The sequence below is a fragment of the Scomber japonicus genome, chromosome 1 (genome assembly GCF_027409825.1).
Source record: "Scomber japonicus isolate fScoJap1 chromosome 1, fScoJap1.pri, whole genome shotgun sequence".
Taxonomy (NCBI): domain Eukaryota; kingdom Metazoa; phylum Chordata; class Actinopteri; order Scombriformes; family Scombridae; genus Scomber; species Scomber japonicus.
In genome coordinates, this window is record NC_070578.1 from 6102989 (window position 1) to 6122209 (window position 19221).

General features: G+C 39.2%; 1 protein-coding gene across 1 annotated transcript; it reads left to right on the forward strand.

Annotated features, from left to right (window-relative positions):
• The first annotated feature begins 241 nt into the window (after positions 1-241).
• On the forward strand, positions 242-18221 carry ano9b (anoctamin 9b). The gene is made up of 22 exons (XM_053333723.1): positions 242-253; positions 5005-5127; positions 5207-5346; positions 7542-7591; positions 7718-7776; positions 8559-8638; positions 10604-10738; positions 11028-11121; positions 12513-12573; positions 12658-12740; positions 12938-13042; positions 13571-13735; positions 14922-14958; positions 15105-15216; positions 15797-15851; positions 15973-16070; positions 16207-16403; positions 16777-16929; positions 17436-17580; positions 17695-17817; positions 17925-18018; positions 18105-18221. Exons 1-22 carry the CDS (start codon positions 242-244, stop codon positions 18219-18221), a joined length of 2238 nt encoding a protein of 745 aa, XP_053189698.1.
• Positions 18222-19221: the final 1000 nt, after the last annotated feature.

Genomic DNA, 19221 nt, shown 5'->3' on the forward strand with positions numbered 1-19221 from the left:
ATAAACACGCGCACACACTCACCTGCTGTTGATAGCTGGCGCTCAGAAATGCGGAAACGACGTCCTATGCATACTTATACAGAGATAAATGTGTTGTGAGGAGCGACTGGATCATTTTAATACCGCAGTGATGCAGTCATGAGGACGGACAGGTGGAGGGGGTAGCCTATACATGTGTTTTTCTGGTGGATGAAGTTAGTTGTCGCACTTCAACAACAGCAACACCGGGACAGCTTCCAACATGACAGTAGAGGTAAGAAGTGTTGTATCTCCTCTGTAGTGAATCGTGCTGTTTACTGTCTCATTTCAGTTTCAAACTATTTTTCTGGACTATTCCCAATTTAAACTATCTACACTACAATATGCTTAAAGTGCGTTTTGTTCTACATGTGGTCACTAGTTATTGTGCAGATTGTGTAATACACAAATGCAGGTACATTTGTAAATGCGGAGACTGGGGATGGTTTTGTTTCAGCAGCTATAACTTGCAGATTTGTGTGATAGAGCACTCAAATTTCAATACAGATTACCCTCATTTGTATACTAGAAAAAGCAATGTTTTCAACTTTTCCCACTAGATCATCGAATTCAATATTTTGTCAAATGCAGTGTGCAGAGTGCCACTGTTACAACCTACCCTACTATACTTAACACAACTTGGAGTTAGATTTTTAAAAAATAATTGAGACCACCCTACAGAATATGCATCTAAATAAGTTAATTGTGCATGTGCCAAAACTTGCACATCATCTTGTGGTTCACCAAAAACAAAGAGAACTCATCAGTGATGGCTATATGAGTAACAGTGTTGGTGGTGTTTAACATTAGTAGAACTGTCACAACTGACACAAACACACATGAACGAGAACCTCCACCAGCAGATCAGGAGCAGCTCATCAAAATCCATGTCAAATTCCAGGATGATGTTTGACAATGAGTAAACCAACAAGGACACACACTGTCTAAAATGATACAACATGAACTTGTGTGTGTGTGTGTGTGTGTGTGTGTGTGTGTGTGTGTGTGTGCGCGTGTGTTTGTTATCTGATCAGTGTTGCAATGGAACTGAACTGATACAGACAGAACTAACTAATTCCTATTTAGGACACACTAGATGCTCAGTGGGCCTACCCAGTGTGGAATGAGTCAAAAGCACAAGTCTGCTGCCTCAATCAAGTAACCAGTCAATATCTCCTCTTGCTGTGCATTGAAGATTTTTTGACTGTTGTGATAGCCCACACTATCACACTTAATTATAGCTGAGTTAATTATTGTACTGTACACGCTGGCAGCTTTCTCGAACCTTGTTCTCTGAGGTTTCGCCTATTTCTTGCAGTGCTCAATGTCACATGCCAGACAGAGGAGTCTTAGGTGATTGACCTCACTGACTTTCCCTGCCTCACATCGTTTGATGCAGTACATGTGCAGACACATTGCCTATGCGTTTTCCTCTCACACTGTCAGGGCATACTGACACCCCACACTTACTAAGTAAGAATTTCCTTAAATCATATAACTTTTCATAGAAAAAATTGGTGCACTTGTATCATGAAATTTCTCACTTTCCATCTGGGATAAACAAAAAGTAACTATGCTAAGCCATATTCTCTCCCAGCAGTCAGTTTTCTTTTATCACATTAATCTAATGCATATGATTAATTATTCTAAACTGTTACCTACCAGACTAGCTGCATCAAACCTGTACAACTTCACTGTAAAGTCAACTCAAGCTCTCCACATTAAATCAATACCAAATAAGCCAATATGTATTATGTAAGTGGGATGGGCCGCACTTATATAGCCCTTTTACACTGCACGCCCTCATTTAACCTTTTTTACACACACACACACACACACACACACACACACACACACGCACACGCGCGCGCACACGAGATCAAGATTAATTTGAAGTTCAGTATCTTGTCCAAGCACACTTCCACTGTGGATTGGAGGAATGGATTAGTTGTCTTGAAAGCTCCTTCTATGGCCTCCCTGCTGTCTTATTTGCACAAAAAAGCAAATGCGAAGATGTATCGGAGGTATGACCTCACCAACATTAAGTTCTGTCCTCTCATGGTGTTGTCAGGTTTGCTCCGTTTAGGAATAAAACCCAAAAGCTCCCAAAGTCTGTAAGTGACTGAAACACTTGCTCTGAGTTTTACTCAGCACAGGTGTAAACCTGCTTCATCAGTCAGAACCCAGTTGACTCATCGCATGAATGAGTGACTAAGTGACTAGCTCGTAAACCTCCGTGATACAACATGTAGGGTAAATAAGATAAGCTTTGTAGTGGGTCCAAGAATATTTTTATCTCAGGTTTTTTCAGCATTCAGTCTGTGTTAAACTAGGCTGGTTGACTACTGAGGTTACTGGTTTACTGTTCAGTTATGTGTCAAATATCATAGACAGTACATTTTGCAGTGTTAAATCAACACTTAAAGAGTTAAATTTAACACTATTTAACTCTTTAAGTGTTGATTTAACACTGCAAAATTTACTGTGATAGATCTAACAGTTAAACAGGCTGTAAAAGCTTGTCGTCATCAGTTGCAAAACTGTTTTACATTGACTCTTGTGCAATTTTAGACTTGAAGACTGGTTTACCAGTTTCATCATGAGGAGTATTACTTCTTAAAACATGAATCTTTAAGCAGCTTTCAAGGTAAACACTCAATATGTGCTTTCACTTTGACACAATTAATCAGCTAATGATTCACAGAAACTGTATCTGCATCAATTTTGAAGATGAATTAATTGAATGTAACACAATTTACTCTAGTCAGGCATTTTATTGCTTGACCAGTCATAAATGAATTACAGGCATTTGTAATATGAAACCTTCAGGGTAATATGATGAAACAACTTGCCATAAAGTATGCCTGTGTGTATTGCTTGACTCTAAGCAATAACCTGTTCTCTCTCTTTCGGTGTGTGTGTGTGTGTGTGTGTGTGTGTGTGTGTGTGTGTGTGTGTGTGTGTGTTTTGAAGGGAAACATTGAGCTGGGAGACAGAGGGAAGGATGACAACCACACACAGCATTTTCTTCCTTCCACGGTAAGAGTCCTCCTGTCTCACCGCTCTTTTCATCTGTTCTTTTCTTACATCAACAAGATCACTGTAGGTTCTGCATGGCCTCATCTGTCAGCTTTGTATCAAATCATGCAAAGAACGGGGAATATCTGCACATTCACTGCAATCATATGAAATTCTACCCTAATAACAAACCCTAGCTGACATGGGAGGTCGAAGCTGATATTACTAGGAAAAAAAGCAATCATCAAAAAGAATAAACGTAAATATAAGGAGAAGGTTGAAGGACAGATGTCCAATAGAAACACTAAGGGTCTTTGGAAAGGTATGAAAGCAATTACTGGCCATGGGACCAGTAACTTTAGTGTCCCTGGTTCATTGAATTAGATTTTTTCTGCTTCTCACGAAAGCATCCTTTACTGTACATGCTGCATCTGGAAACTACAGCTAGTTCTGTTAGGATTATGTTTTGGGATTTTTTCAGTCACATATTTTAGCCAATAAATTAACACATTTTATATTGTATAAGACAACTACAGCTTGGATATTATCCTCATTATGTCACACTTGATAACAAACAGTCTGACATTATTTTAACCAACACAGGAGCTCCACCAGGTACAGTTTTATCTCCTTTTTTATTCACACTTTATGCCACTGATCATGGGCACAGTCAGTCATCATGTCTACTTCAGATGTAGTTTTCAGATGACACCGCTATGGTAAGTCTGCTTACTCAAGGTAATGACCTCACCTACAAAAGAGAGGTTGAATCGTTCATCAGCTGGTGTGGTCTACTCCTCAGGACGATTCAAACATGTTGCGTGAGACTTTGTAATATCATTTGTTTTCCTCAATATACACCAATATGACCAAATGTGGACATCTAAACAAACTCCCAAACCTGACAATTGTTAAACCTGTCAGTCCAAAACCAAGATACCAGACTGCTGTTGTAATGGCCTCCAGTCACCTGGGAGGGGTGTCCAGCAGATGTTAGATCCTGGCTGCGGGAATTTGTTCCCACTCAGCCACAAGATCTTTAGTGAGGTCAAGTTCTGATATTGGGAAGATCTTTAGTGAGGTCAAGCTCTGATGTTGGGTGATAAGGCCTGACTCCTTGTTAGCATTCCAGTTCATCCCACAGTTGTTGGATGGGTTGGGGTCGTGGCTTTGTTCAGGCTTGTCAAAGTTTTTCCACACTAAACTAGGGGAAACATTTCTTGATTAAGCTGGGAAGGGTTTTCCACAAACTGTTGTTGTCACAAAGTTGGGAAAATGTCATTGCATGCCGTAGCATTTAGATTTACTTGAATAAAGGTATCTAGACAAAAAACAACCTCCAACTAAAAGTGCTCAGTAGAAAGTGTCCACATCCTTGTGTATGTGTAGGCAGAGGTGAATGAGGTGGAAAAAATATTAGGAACACCTTTTAAATATAAGCGTATTATAATGTGACCAATACCTCCAAACGAAAAGAGGTTTATCAACCCCTTTCTGATGATAACAACATGAAAAAAACAAACATGGGATTGATTATAGAGCCATTACTCTGTTGGATTGGAAGTGATCCCTCCTTTATTGCTCCTCTTGAGGTTTTTTTTCCATTTTTTCCCCATTAAAAGGTGTTTTGTTTTTTTAGTGGAGTTTTTCATATTCAAATTGAGGGGCTAAAGGTAGGAGATGTTGTATTGTTGTACAGATTGTAAAAGCTATTTCAGATATTGGGTCATGACATCTTGTGCTACACCACAAACCCAAGCCTGTAGTCCAGGTTTGACCCAGACTGCGAGTCTGCACTGGTCTGAAAGGTAAACCCATCACAAGTTCATCATTATTTATTTTAGAATGATACTTTATTTTTGAGCTTCTTTATAACAAGTATGAAAGGTCACATCAGTTTTGATTTCTTTCTTGTGTGTTCCTGTCTTAAGTCTCCATTCTCACTGGATGTATCTTGTCTTTAAACAGACCACCCAAAGGACATTTGACTATGTACTGGTGGCCGACAAAACTGATGATGACGATGACCCAAAGACTCGGAAGCGGAAAGCCTTCATCCAGGTCCTAGAACAGAAAAATATTGAAGTCACTGTGAGTTTCATTCCTCAACCTTTTCCAAAGCACTTCCCAAGTACTTTTCCTACTGACACTTGTCTTATTTGTTTGTTAGACAATCGAAAATGATGACGAGCTGTTTTTCGGCCTACGTGCACCCAGGGAAATATTTGAAGACTACACGTACCTGCTCAAAGTCTCTGATTCCTGTAACTGGACTGGAGATGAAAAGAGTAATATTCCTCAAGCTACAAGGTGCCTCAAACGCACACAAATACACACATACATACACCACTGTCACCACTACACACAATGGTGAAAAAGTGGTTCCAGAAAATAGTGGTCTGACAAATAGGGTGCTGTTTCAAACAAATGCTGCAGTTTCATAACTGCATTTCATATTAAGTAAAACATTTTAATCTCACCTTTGTACACATTGTGTGTGAGTGAGAGACGAACATTGGCTGTGTGGCAACATAATTTTAAGCTCAATGGTTGAACGCTTCTTATAGCATCAGGGATTGTGTTATTGACAAACACAGTTTCTTATTGTCAAAACTGGTGATTCATGTCCGGCCAACCGGGTTTGGGAGTAGGATCTTAGCCAATACATGTCAAGTCAATTTTGATTATATAACGCTAAGTTAACTAAGAGTTATTTCAAGGCTTTTCATATAGAGCAGGTCTAGACTGTACTCTTTAATTTACAGAAACCCAACATTACACCCATGAACAGCACTTGATGCCAGCAGCAAGAAAAAACTCTCCTTTTAATGAAAAGAAACCTGAAGCCTAATTGGGCCCTTGGTGGGCCATCATCTACCTTGACAGGTTAGGTTAAGATACAAAGAAGGAAGGAGAGAGGAGAGAGAGACACAGAGAAACACAATAACAACAATAAAAACACTATTATAACAATAGAAACAATAATAATAATAGAAATATGATTAATAATAGCTGCAGCAGTGTGCATTATGCTGGACTGCAGGCATTCAACAGCCAAAGGTTACTTGCGAAATGACAAAGCTCAAAACTCTGGGGAAGAAGTCAAGTTAGTAACATGCATTAATGGTACCTGAATGTAAACATCATGCATCATGGGAAACCCCAGGCAGTCTAGGCCTATAGTAGCATAACTAGGGGCTGGTCCAATGTAAGCCTCGTCAGCCATAATTATAAGCTTTGTCAATGCTAATTATATGTTCCAGTCTCTGTAATAGGATGTTATGGTCAATGGTGTCAAATTCAGCACCAAGATCTAACAGACAAGTACAGAGAGAGGCCCTTTAGGAGGTCATTTTTAACTTTTACCAGTACAGTCTCTTTGCTATGATGGGCTCTAAATCCTGACGAAAAAATCCTCAAGTAAACTAATTTTATGATGGGCAACAACTTTCTCAAGGATCTTAGAGAGAAAGTGAAGGTTACATATAGATGTATAGTTGGCTAAAATGCCTAAATCAAGAGTATGCTTTTTTAAAAGAGGTTTAATTCCACTACTAGTAAAGAAGTGCTAAGGGTAAGACTTCCTTAAGTAGCCTAATTGGGATGTCTTCTAAGAGACAGGTTGATAGTTTAGATGAAAAAATTATTGAAGTTAGTTCAGGAAAGTCGATTGGAGAAAAACAGTCCAATTCCAAAACCCTGACCATTAATGTGTGCCAAGAAAATATCCCCCACACCATTACCCCACCACCAACAGCCTGGCAGGATGGGTCCATGCGTTCATGTTGTTCAAATTCTGAACCGAACATCTGAATATCAAATTATTTTTCCAATCTTCTATTGTCCAATTTTGGTGAACCTGTGCAAATTGTAGCCTCAGTTTCCTGTTATTAGCTGACAGGAGTGGCACCCGGTGTTGTCTTCTGCTGTTGAAGTCCATCAAGGTTTGACATGCTGCTGTGTGTTCAGATACCATACCTTGGTTGTAATGATTATTTGAGTTGCTGTTGGCTTTCTACCAGTCTGGCCATTCTCTTCTGACCTCTAGCATCAACAAGGCATTTTCACCCATAGAACTGCCACTCACTGGATATTTTCTCTTTTTTGGACCATTCTCTGTAAACACAAGAGATGGTTGTGTGTGGAAATCCCAGTAGATCAACAGTTTCTGAAATACTCAAACCAGCCCATCTGGTACCAACAACTATGCCATGTTTAAAGTCACTTAAATAAACTTTCTTCCCAATTCTTATGCTTGGTTTGAACTTCAGCAGGTTGTCTTGACCATGTCTACATGCCTAAATGCATTGAGTTGCTAGATATTTAAGTAAACAAGCAGTTGAACAGGTGTAGCTAATAAAGTGGCTGGTGAGTGTATGCCATATACCAACACCTCAAAAGTTAAAAATACACAGCATAACATGAACCTACTGAGTTTGACCCTTATAATCCAGTCCTGCACACGCTTTCTTCACTTTGTTTGAACCTTGTATTGTTTCTTTTAGGATCCGAATTGTCGATTTAATTCTTAGAAATACCTTCATCAGCACAGGAGGTGAGTGTGATTAATAAGGAGGTAATCTGTCTAAAACAATCTAACATCGGAAATAAATGTGGAACATTTTGTATCATTAAAAAACTGCATCTTTTAATGTTGTAATGTTGTGTTTTATTCTGTCAGAGAACCTGCATGAACTGATGGAGAAGGGTGTGTTTGACACTAAGTTCTGCCTCCATGAGGTGAGGAAACCTTTCACTCATCTGATTAAACTACTGCTGCTGTTATTCCGTACTGCCATCTTTAAACAACTATAAAAAACTATATGATGAGCCTGAAGCAGCTTCAGATTCTTTGTAAGTACATTTGTAGTTGAAATACAGGAAAAGTAAAGCCAAACATATGAAGTGGAAAAGACTATGGTAACTATGGTAACCGCTAAAAATTACAGAAACTTCCCTTCCACCAACCTTCCTGAACCACTCTAGTGGTTCAGGTCCCTGATGCCCCTGATGCTCACCCACTGCTCCAAATGAGAGATCAAAATTTCATGGCCCACTGTGTCAAATGCAGCAGTTAAATCTAAAAGCACAATAATAACACTGTATCATTAAAAACTCTTAAAAGAGCTGATTCGGTGCTGTGCATGGTATTAAAATGGGATTGGAAAACCTTGAGAATATTATGCTCTTCCAGAAAGGCCATTAATTGACTGTAAACTATCTTCTTGAGGATTTTTGAATGAAAAGGAAGTTTGGAGATAAGCCTGAAATTAGCATAATATGCACGTGCTGACTCTAAATATTTTGTGGTAAAACTTGAATAATTTCCTGTTGCAAATTGGATGAAGCGGTTTCTTGATATGAGTCTTGTAAAGCACATAAGATAGGAATTTCACAGTGAACTGCTTGGCTTACAGCAGCTATCCATATCCAACTATCCATATGTGTGTGTGTTTGTGTGTGTGTGTGTGTGTGTGTGTGTGTGTGTGTGTGTGTGTGTGTGTGTGTGTTCTGTTTTCCAGAGGAAAGAGCAGAAGAAGCTGACCGAGAAGTGGGCTCGATGGTCGGCTCTGTTTAAACCTCAGCCATTCAGTGATGTCAAGTCAGTCCACCTGTCTGTCCATCTGTCCATCTGTCTGTCTGTCCATCTGTCGCTGTTGATGTTATCTTAATGGATTAAGGAAAACCAGTGGAATTTATTTAGTCAAATGTCTAAAATGAAGGACGGTTCATGTAGTTACATTATGCATAATTATAATTATAAAAAAATGTTGAAATTGTTTCAGCTTGAGATATTTGTATTGTAGTGTATGTTTACTAGCTATAAAAGTGCCCCTTGGACTTTTTCACATTTTTATTGTTTTATCACATGCACAGTAATGACAGGTTTCAGAACTGATTAACAGAAACTTGGTCAGAGTGGATAATCAGTCTCTACCTTGTGACCTGCATTAAGGAATCCAGTAAAGCTTCTGACCACTAATAATGCTACTAGTGCAGTCAGAACCCATGATGTGACGTTTATATCAAATAGCCCCCACTGCACTCAGACACAGGGCTGAGCAGCTCACTGTTTGCTTGTTTATTCAAAGCTTAGTAATATTAAATGTGTCCCATACACCTGAGTGTTTGGGGATTGTTTATTTGTGCTTTAGAACGATTCCAGCAGAGTCTTTTTGTTATTTGCTCATATTCTCAGTTTGATTGCCCCCTCTCTCTCAGTCTTTTTCTTTTGTCTTTTTCAAAATGAATCAGTAAACAAAAAGTCTAACTTTTAATGTTATCATACGGACTTATCATAAGAGAGATGTCCCTTCCTCTCTCTTATGTGGCAGGGTTGTACAGCTCTGATCATAATATGCAGCCTCAGAGCCCAGAAGCCCCGCTGGGTCTTCTACTGGTGGGACGTGCCCTGAACACCCCACCAGGGAGGTGTCCGGGAGGCATCCTAACTAGATGCCCAAGCCACCTCATCTGGCTCCTCTCAACGCGGAGGACTACTAGCAGGTCTACTCCGAGCTCCTCCCGGGTGACTGAGCTTCTCACCCTATCTCTAAGGGAGAGCCCAGCCACCCTACGGAGGAAGCTCATTTCAGCCACTTGTACCCGCGATCTTGTTCTTTCAGTCACTACCCAAAGCTCATGACCATAGGTGAGGGTAGGAACGAAGATCGACTGGTAAATCGAGAGCTTTGCCTTTCGGCTCAGCTCCCTCTTCACCACGACAGATCTGTCTGCATTATTGCAGACGCCGCACCGATCCGCCTGTCAATCTCACAATCCGTCCTTCCCTCACTCGTGAACAAGACCCCAAGGTACTTGAACTCCTCCACTTGGGGCAGGATCTCATCCCCGTCCCTTTTCCGGCTGAGGACCAATCCAGTGAGAGTTGGAGGCCACGGTCTGATGAAGCCAACAGGACCACATCGTCCGCAAAAAGCAGTGACCTAATCCTGAGAACACCAAACCAGACCTTTTCAACACCCTGGCTGCGCCTAGAAATCCTCTCCATAAAGATTATGAACAAGATTGGTGACAAATCACAAAATGAAATATGGCATTATCCCTGTCAAGCCAATATTTAGCAGAGAAAGATTTGACAGCAGTTACAGAATTGAGTTGATGCAAATAGGTTTGTATAAGTTCTCCACATCTCAACTCGAATTGCCCCAAACTTATTTTGTTGTTGAAGTTGAAGTGCAACAAATTGTGGATTGAGGATTAGACTCTGATTTAGACTAGACTGCCCACATAGAACTGTATTATTGTCTTAGTGAGACCAAGTTAGAGTCCAGCGCATCAACATTGTTGTTTTAAAGCCAGTTTTGTTTGGTAGGTTATTGTGCTGACAGTCTGGCATTTTTTGCTTCTATTGATACAGTTGAGATAACCCGCAAACAAGGGTAAAAAGAAAGAGAGAGACTGATGGGTTTGTGACATGCAAGTTACCTGGCTAGAACGTACAATAAACGTTTCAGTTATATGTGACCAATTCATGTGACTCAAGTTAGATGAATGTTTCTTAAAGAGACTGGTATGTTTATGTCTCTGTGTTTGGTCTCTCCAGGTGTTACTTTGGGGAGAAGGTTGGTCTGTACTACCTGTGGCTGGGCTGGTACACCAAGATGCTGATACCAGCTGCTGCACTGGGTATTGTAGTGTTCCTGTATGGGCTGGCCTTTTTCAAATCAAATCCTCTCATGTAAGTCTAACGTCTAAGAGATTTATCATCATTTAGATTTTTAAACTGTAGAATTCCAGATTGTTTTGTTGCACTTGCAGCAAGCCTTTATTTGATGAGCGGAGAATTTCTTAAATAAGAATTTAGTAAAAGCCATTGGAAGCCATTCCTGTTACACATGTTTATGTATAAAAGCACCAGCTGAATCACTGCCACAGCATGACTCTTATTAAAGACAATGACCTTTTCATTCAATTTTCACTCCACATATTACATTCTGTGAGTAATGTCTTTTTCTGTCTGTCCTCAGTAAGGAAGTATGTGAATCCAACATCACTATGTGTCCTCGCTGTGACAAGAGGTGTACAGTGTGGAAGCTGTCAGACACTTGCACTTATGCTAAGGTAAACTGATCTAATCTGTGTCGCTGTAATTTACTCTGTTTACTTTTCTCTTGCGCAAGCTGCTTATGAAACTAGTTGTGAATTAAAAGATAAGTTGTGGCTAAATAATCACACCTACCAGCTATTAGGTAAAAAATATAACAATCACTTTATGAGTTTGTATGATTAAGCTTAATATTTGGGGTAAACTGCATTTATAGACCCACATAATGATAATATTGTACTGTATTTTCTACTGAAATGTTTTGCTTTTTAACTATTTTTATAGTATTTATGTATTTTAAATTGTATTGTTTATTGAGGTGGTATCCTATATTGTGAGTTGTCTTGTTAAGTGTTGTTTAATCAACACTTGGGGGTAACACCAAGTCAAAGGTTGATAAAGTTTTAATAAAGTTAAGCTCTTCCTCCTAAATCAATATGACTTCACCTAAGGCTATTTGCAAATAATGTTAGGGCTAGGGCAAAAATTAGCAGTATGTACACTACTGCCTGTTTTCTATAATTTGGTTAAATGCATTATTTTTAGGAACATGCACCATGTAAATTTTTTTTTACTAAACACACATACTGTGTGTTTATGGCTTTATTGTTGCATGTTTCTGAATTCGCTTTTGAACCTTAGCTAAGTCCTGCATACTTCTGCTACATCTGTTTAGCTATTGGTGTTAGCATGGCACAAATTAGGTTAGCAAGGTTACTGCGATAACAACGGCACATTTATCATTTGCTTTTTAGTAATTTTTAGTAATTAGTAATAATGTGTCTCAAAGTAATAATTTAGTAATTATTTTTTTAACAATGGGTCTTTGTTGACAGACAGAGGCAGACATAAACAGATTTCTCATTTGTTGCTGCCAACTGTTGATTTAGCTAAAATAACAGTCACTTCAACATTTTGTCACCTGTAGTTATGGTTGGTGAGCTAGGGTCAGCTCTATGTTCCCACATTACTTCGACTTTTTTTTTCTCCAAAATTAGGCCCTTATGTACCAACCCTATCCCCCACAGGGATAGGGTTGGGATTATTGCTCATGAGGGACTTTCACTCGTAGCCTCACAGAGGTACCAGGACACCCCACATCTCTGTGGGATGGAGGGCTGTGGGAACATAGGGTCTAAATTTTAATAATTTCTTAGAAATGTGGGAACATAGGGCTGTGGGAACATAGGGTTGTGGGAACATAGTGAGCTAAGATTAGACAATGGTTGTTCAGGGGAGAGATTGAGTGAACAGCTAATTAATTACATTACCACAAACCAACTAACACAAGCCAGCCTTTGTACTTTGTTCCACACAACTGCGTTTTGTTTCTTATAACTGAAATATAAGAGTCACCTAAAGACTCTATGTTGTTCCTACATGCAATGATGTATTTTTGTCCACACAGGTCAGCCATCTGTTTGACAATGAGGGAACTGTGTTTTTTGCTATGTTTATGGCAATCTGGGGTAAGTCTGTGATCTGATCTGTTCAATTCTGATCTGATTTCCCTCTGATGGGCTCTCTTTGATTGGTCTGCTCTGTGTTAACAGCTACTCTGTTCCTGGAGTTGTGGAAGAGAACCAGGGCCAAATATGTTTCCAAGTGGAAGGTGTACGACTGGTGTGAAGAGGAGGTACTGCGTTTCTGTACTGTGTCACACTTTGACTAAAGAGGAACCTGCATTCTGAAAGTAAAACTAATGTGAGACAGTTTGCTTGATCATTGAAGTTACTTTCTTAAAGCAGTTTCTAGACACAAAATTCCTTGTAGGCTAATAGAACATGATGTATATGAGTTGAGTGGTGAATCTTTGTCTCTGTGTGTTAACAGGAAGAACTGATTCTGGATATAATGAGTGATCCAAATTGTCAAGCCAAACAGTTCAGACACTCATACTTCCGCAGCGCTTTGGTCCTCATACTGGTTACACTTATGGTAAGGATGTTATACACACACACACACACACAGCCCCTACATTTATACCAGTTTGTTGCTACTTGAATCTTATTTTCATATACTTTTGTTCCATTATTACTGTAATATTAACATTGTACTCAGCGGGTTAGTGGCTGAAATGACAATGACATCACTAGAGAAGTCTGATGTAGGAAAGAACAGTTTGAAAATCAGACAGGCTTTAAACAACTCCAGATTAACTTATATGAAAGAGAAAACTAAAAGAGTTGACCATGGATATATTAAGAAAATTTAACACCATGTTCTAAAACTGTGCTACCTTCATCCCCATAAACGTTCTTTAATGGGTATGATGATTGGCTGTTTTTTTCTAGTGGCTGTTTTGTGGCAACAGCAACTGAAATGAAATTGACTTGAATTAACCATGAGCGCAAGTTGGAAACACAAAAATACGAAAAAAAATCTTCAAATTGTGTGGAGAGAAAATAAAGTAAAAAGATTAACAGAGGCTGTATCACATAACATCTTGGTGTGTCTGCATTCTAGCTGATGCTGATCATCGGTCTCGCTCATGCCCTGGTGGTCTTTCGAGTGGTGGCGGCACCCTTATTGTCTGAGGGCAAATCGGAATTTATCAAAGACCATGCCAACATTGTGGCTTTGATAATGGGAGCAATCCTGCACTACTTCACCATTCAGATCATGACCCGGGTAAGCTTTCTTCACTTGTGAACCCACCAACGAGCCTCAGATCCACAACCTGGACCCTTTTTTACACCCACCCACACCCTCAAGCGTACTTTTCAGGTACACACTGACTAAAAGTGCCACCCCAAATCATATGAACTCCAACCTCCAACCCATGACCTGAACCGAGAGTGAAACAAATGTGATGACAGAAATACACTGTGTTGTATCAACACTGAGCTGAGAACTTACCGTAGGCTAAACTTAACTCAGGCCTTTATGTCACAGGAATGCATAGTGAAAAAAAAGAAAAGAAAACAAGTCTCTGCCTGGTTGCTTGAAGAAACAAATCATCAAGGAAGCAAAACTGGCACCCTGACAGAGCTTTACTGGAGGATTAGTTTTGCCTAGAGTCCTAGAGTTGAGGAGTCGCTCCAATATGGCCACAAAAGAGTGAGAAGTCACCTGGCCAGAAAATCTATGATAAAGATCTCTGTATTGTGCTCCATAGCTTGTTTGACTTTTACCTCACTGCCTTGTGCATAAGCACACAATGCATTTCCCCGTGTTTTTAAAACTGCATTTGCCCTAAATTAAACCAGGAGCGTCTCAGCTTTCTCCTTGGTCAGAACCAAGCAGCTGAACGAATGTACAGATGTTGGATCTAACTGAGGTCCTGCTCCCAAAAATCTAATATCTACAAGTAATATAGAATAATTAATATTATTTTTTGAAGTTCCCATAATTTTAAAACTTTTAGATTTGCTTGTTTTGTGTACAAAAGTCTTTCCTCCACAATAGGGGAATGCCCCACATACTCTTCTTTTTCTCAAATCTAATCAAAAATGTGACCACTAACTGGACTTGACACTGACTGAACATTTTATTACATTGTTGTATCCTGTCTGGATATGATATCCTTTTGATTGTGTATCGTGCTGTGTGTGTTCCATTTGTATCTTATCTATTTATTTGCTGTCTCTTCTACTTGTATTCTTTTTTATATTTATTTTACTCACTAGGGACTACGGATGCAAATTAGCAGCTTTGCTATAATCCGGCATGTTTACAGAGATGTTTTAATATCGATGTTCATCAAAATGCGCTGTCCCTATCCAAAAATAATGTATTTATTATTTACTATTATTATTATAATATTTTTCTACATGCCTCTGTCTGTTTGTGGGTGTCTCTCTTTACGTGTGTATAGGTAAACAGATGGGTGTCCTTCAAGCTGTGTCAAATAGGTGAGAACTACCTTTTGAAAAAGTAAAATAGGAATAAGTATGAATGTTTTTAACATGCTGTTTCCCAAGTACAGCTAATTTGTTAGTACGAGATAAAATGTATATTTCCATATGGTGTTGCAAATCTGTGTTTCGTGTGTTTGCAGAGGAGACAAATTCATTCGCTGCCACAGAAAGAAGCTTTACAATCAAAATGTTCACCTTCCAGTTCTTCACTCTCTTCTCCTCACTCTTCTATGTGGCCTTCTTCCTGGGCAGGTACTGTGTGTCTGCGGAGGGGCAATTATTGATATATATTGGTGAAGACTTTCTAAAAGAAACAGTTTTATGTATTTTGCCTGCTCAGATAATCTTTTTCTTCCAAATATGACATTTTCCATAGTCCTGCGTCCTACATACAATTTTTTAAATTTTAAATGAAAACATGAGAACAATATAGTGTGGAGCCTATAAATACAATAGCTTTAGGTTCTACAGCATTTCCATCTGGTCTTGGGATTTGATCTGTATCTGGATTTGGAACCATTTGCATATAGGTGTCCTGTAAAATGTTCTCATCACAAACAAAAGTTAAGTTTACTTTGAGTGATTACTGGTGGAATAATACTTTAAATACTTATATGGGCATTTTTGCAAGAAACACTTCAGTGTGTACAGTCCAATTGTGTCTCTTACTGAATTACAAATTAAATATTTTACACTCTTGTATTTTTATTTAACTAAAGATGGAGTTTGGAAGAAGGTGTATGTTGTAAAAAAAAATATCACAGAATAACAACATCTTTTTACTCTCTTTGTGATATCAAATCGGTTTAAAATTATTGTTGTCTTCTGACAGGATAAATGGCCATCCAGGAAACTATGTGCGTATAGCCGGGTGGAGACTGGAGGAGGTGAGTAGATTCAGTTACTTTTCAGGTATTCAAGTTTGTGATTCGGCACTAGTGTCTTTTTTTATTTAAAAAATGTTTGTCTTTTTTTATTAATATTTTGTCCTGCCTGTGTGTCCCTTAGTGCCACCCTAGTGGTTGTTTGACAGACCTCTTTATCCAGATGGCTATTATCATGATACTCAAACAGACACTCAACAACATCTTTGAGTTCACTGTACCGTGAGTATGATTTTCATTCTGTTACATTGTGAGGTAATATTAAACAGTCTAGGGTTCATTTTGATGCATGCAACACAAGCACGTTTTCTGTGTACTTCTCTGCATGAGCTAATAAACTTTTCTATCTGTTTTTCAGCTGGCTGAAGAAGTGTGTCAGGAGAAACAGTGCAAAGAAGCTGCAGAGGAAGTGTGGTCATTGTTACAGGAAGACCTCCAGAGATGAGGATAGACTTGTTGAACTGTGCGACAATTGCAAACTTCATGACTGGCTATATAACTATCACCTGGCCCCCACTAATGCTTTCAGCCTATTTAATGAGTTCCTGGAGATGGGTAGGTCCAGGAGTTAGCTATATAACTTCAAAGTGGTTCAAACCTTTTTTAAACACCAACTAACTAGTTTGAAGTTGAATTTGCTTGGTCCATTGTACACACTACAAAGCCCTGACTAAGCAATGTCAGCACATAGTCTGATGCCAAATATAAAATGCTAAACATATTCTGCTAACTAAGTATATTTAGGCTTAGGACCTTTGGTCATACAAAACAAGCAATTTGATGGTGTCTTTGATGATGTAGTATTATAATTGTGGCACCAAGAAAAGAAAACTGAATGCCAAATCTTTTGTAAAATTGTCCTAGATAATAATAGTATGTGTAATATTATTTAGCTTTTATGTTACTTACTACTGTTCCCATCCTCTAGTGGTCCAGTTCAGTTTCACCACCATATTTGTGGCGGCATTCCCTCTGGCCCCCCTGCTGGCTCTCATCAACAACATCTTTGAGATCCGCCTGGACGCCATTAAGATGGTCCACTTGGAACGCCGGGTGGTTCCCAGGAAAACCAATGACATTGGTGAGCTGTGTGTATGGTTATTCATATAAGTCAGAGTCTTGCCTTGATAAATTGTGTGGGTTGTGGTGTACATTTGTGTGTAGAGAGACACTAGGCTATTGACTACTGTAAATAACAAAAAAATAATTTTTGGTGCAAATAGCACCACCATGTGGTCATTTATAAACCTGCTGTTTTTAGGATGCTTAGTTGCAGAATGGTTAAAATGTTGAAGAAATAAGGACTTCACTACTTGGAGTGCTTTTTTACTATTCTTACCACAAATTCTAACCAATATGAACTACAATTAGTACATACAACATTTAGACAGACAAAATGCAGTCAGTGCTCTTCCAATTTCTCTGAAAATGTCACTTTCTTTTGTCACTTCCTGTTTCCTTTTAAAGATAAGAGACAAGTTTGGTTTTTGTATGTCTACTTAATTGACAGGTTGACAATCAACTCTAGTTTTGTTGTTTCTTGTTCCACCTCCACATACGTCACCTCTAAATATGTTCTGTCTGCAGGTGTATGGACAAAGGTTTTGGAGGCCATCGGTGTGTTGGCAGTGATAGCCAACGGCCTGGTCATCGGGGTCTCGTCAGACTTCATTCCACGCCTTGTCTACCGCTACCACTACGGACCCTGTGCTAATGGAATCACAAACACACAGTCAGTGGCGTTTCAGCTGTTACAGTACAAATACCCCATTAATACCATATATAAAACACCTCAAGAGGCTGGCATGTGCCAAATCCATTATTTAGCTTTTGTTCTTTTGTACAGCTGTATGGAGGGCTACATTAATGACACTCTGTCCATGGCCTACATGTCACATGAAGCAGTTAAGGAGGACTTTGGTGATTGGCAGATGAGGCTCGACAACAAAATTAACGTCACAGAGTGCAGGTGGGAAGAGCAGCTTACTCTACTCAGTCCAAACATACACAGAAATCACTCATATGTGCATGAAAATGACAAACTGTACTATAATTGCATGTCTTATGTCTGTGCAGCTATAGAGACTACAGGACCAATGAGGACTACTCTCTGACCTCTCAGTTCTGGTTGGTCTTGGCTGTGCGCTTTGCCTTCGTCATTCTGTTTGAGGTGCATTTTGATTAGATAGATTTGGGTTAGATACTGTTGCACATTTAAATTTATATACCTATTTTGTCAATGTTTTTTTTCTGCAGCACGTTGTGGTGGTGTGTAAGTTTATAGCCGCCTGGTTCGTCCCCGACAATCCAATGAAGGTGAAGAATGATCGGCTGGATGACAAATTGTCACGGCTGAAGGAGGAGCTACGGTAAGTGGATCTGTCTGTCGAAGAGGAAACATTTAACACATCACAATACTGACATCATTATATATTTACCTAAATCCCTGAAAATATACAATAATGCTGTGATAACACTTTCAGGAAAAAGTTAAACAATGTACCCTCACACTCAAACACAAGAAAAATAAATCTAGTGTATGCATTCCAATACAATGAGGAATGCATACACTTGTATATCAGGGAAGCTTAAGAACTGTTAAAGATAAGGGACACTCTTTCAAGGACAACATCATACATATTTTGGATACAGAGGACAGATGGTTTGAAAGAGGAGTGAAGGCGGCCATCTACGTCAAAGTAGAGAACCCATCTCCCAACAGTGGAGGAGGTCTACAACGCCACATTTCTTCTACCTACAATGCTTTGCTTTCATCCCTTCCCAGGAGATTTAACTTTCATCCACATTAGACATTACTCATTTACATTTGGCTTCAGATGTCTCCAATGACTAACAATGGTTGTTAAAATAGTTGGGAGCACTAACTAGCTATGTGGTGTCAATGGTCTTGATAACGATCACACAGAGGTTAAATACCTGGCATTCTCCACCCGTCAGTTAGAACTGAAGAAGCCCCTTGGTTGAGGTGCGAAACTTCTTTATGTATTTAAAACCAAGTCCAGCACTTTGGCTCAGACCTATGAGTTGGACCCTCAACCTCTACCCATGTAATAATGTGGCTTCTTTACAATGACATCACAGTCTTGCAGACCTCTTCTTGTTATTTCATAATGGTAGTTGTGATGTATGGTTTGTTTTTTTTTCATTGCAGGGAAAAGAAATGCAGAAGTTCAACAGAAGTCTAACATCGTTGCTCCTGACCTGCCCTCAGATCTGCATCATTACACAAACCTCAACTTATAGACATCTGAAGGGAATGATCGTGCCTTGCTTTTATAATTTATATTGTTGAGGCTGGACTGATGTCACCTCTGCCCTCAACTGCTGTACGATATTGTATGCTTTTTTCTAT